The sequence below is a fragment of the Chrysemys picta genome, chromosome 1 (assembly GCF_011386835.1).
Source record: "Chrysemys picta bellii isolate R12L10 chromosome 1, ASM1138683v2, whole genome shotgun sequence".
Lineage (NCBI taxonomy): Eukaryota > Metazoa > Chordata > Testudines > Emydidae > Chrysemys > Chrysemys picta.
The window spans coordinates 355180386-355182014 of NC_088791.1; the positions used below are offsets into that span (position 1 = coordinate 355180386).

Consider the following 1629-nt stretch of genomic DNA (forward strand, 5'->3'; position numbering starts at 1 on the left):
TTTTGTTCTCCTCTATCATATGTCCCCTTCTTTCTTTCTTCTCTAAACTAAACAGCCCCAGATGTGTAGGAATTAATGATGCATGGAGAACCATAAAATATGGAAATGGCATTAGTAGTGTCAATTGTTCATGATTCATTTATCTGAATAATGAAAGTGTCATTTTTCATTGTCTGAAGGGCGACCAATCTGCTTTACCCATGAGAACAACTTCCAGTAGTACACATCGTGTCTCATATTAACATTGCCTCTCAATCCAGGCATTTGAACTGCGACCATCACTTTAGAGCCTGGGCACATACAGGAAGTCAGGAGAACAAACGGTACATGCAGGAGACACCGTTCAGCCTCAGAGTTGTAAACCTTCTCCCCTACTCCATGTCACATTCCAACACAACTGAGTTCACCAACCCCTCCACCTTCATCCTGTTGGGCATTCCTGGGCTGGAGACAGCCCATGTGTGGACCTCCATCCCCTTCTTCACCATGTACGCCATAGCCATCTTGGGGAACTTCACCATCCTATTCATTGTGAAGATGGAGCCGAGCCTCCATGAGCCCATGTACTCTTTCCTCTGCATGCTGGGCGTCTGTGACCTGGTTGTATCTACTTCCATTGTGCCCAAAATGCTGAGCATCTTCTGGTTCAATTCCAGGGAGATCGATTTCAATGCCTGCCTCACCCAGATGTACTTCATTCACTGCTTCTCAGTGATGGGGTCTGGGATCCTCGTGGCCATGGCTTTGGATCGCTACGTGGCCATCTGTGATCCCCTGAGATATTCCACCATCCTGACGAAGCCAGTGGTGGTCAAGATCGGCCTGGCCGTGGTGCTGCGTGGTTGCATAATTGTATTGCCCCATCCCTTCCTGGCAAGGAGATGGCCATATTGTAGAACCAACATCATCCCCCACTCATACTGTGAGCACATAGCCGTCGTGAAGCTGGCCTGCACCGACACCCGCATCAGTAGTTACTATGGACTCTTTGTGGCATTCTTGGTGATGGGTCTGGATGTGTTTTCTATCACTGTGTCCTATGTCCAGATCCTCAAGGCCATCTTCAGCCTCCCCACAAAGGATGCCCGGCACAAGACTTTTCGGACTTGCGGCTCCCACCTCTGTGTCATTCTAGTATCTTACATCCCACCTCTCTTCTCCTTTCTCACGCACCGATTTGGCCACAATGTGCCCCAACATTTCCACATTCTCATTGCCAATGTGTACATTTTGGTGCCCCCCATGCTAAACCCCATCATCTACGGGGTGAGCACCAAACAGATCCGGGACAGGCTGCTCCGACTCTTTACTCATAAAGGGACCTATAGTTTTCTCCTGTTAATTTGGCTCTCTGAGCGAGCTCTGTGCAGAGATCACCGGGGACATGGTTCTGGGCCCTCATCCTGAATCACTTGCTGGATAGTCAGAGAGACATTAAATATTACTGTCCTGATATTACTGTGCTGTGTCAGCATGACAGACTGGGGAATTAGTCCATGTCCATTAGTCCATGTCCAATTCACTGGATTGCCTCTTTTCTAATTGCTGGTAACTGGACCCCTGAAACTCCACCCCTTGCCCCACATCTTCTCTCAAGGCTCTGCCCCTGCTCTGCCTCTTCGCCCCAAG

The 1629-nt window shown here is 49.0% G+C and overlaps 1 protein-coding gene across 1 annotated transcript; it reads left to right on the forward strand.

The window, feature by feature from the left end:
- The first annotated feature begins 327 nt into the window (after positions 1 to 327).
- LOC101949290 (olfactory receptor 52R1-like) lies at positions 328 to 1407 on the forward strand. Its single transcript, XM_005313246.4, has one exon. The coding sequence runs from the start codon at positions 328 to 330 to the stop codon at positions 1405 to 1407; it is 1080 nt and encodes a 359-aa protein (XP_005313303.2).
- Positions 1408 to 1629: the final 222 nt, after the last annotated feature.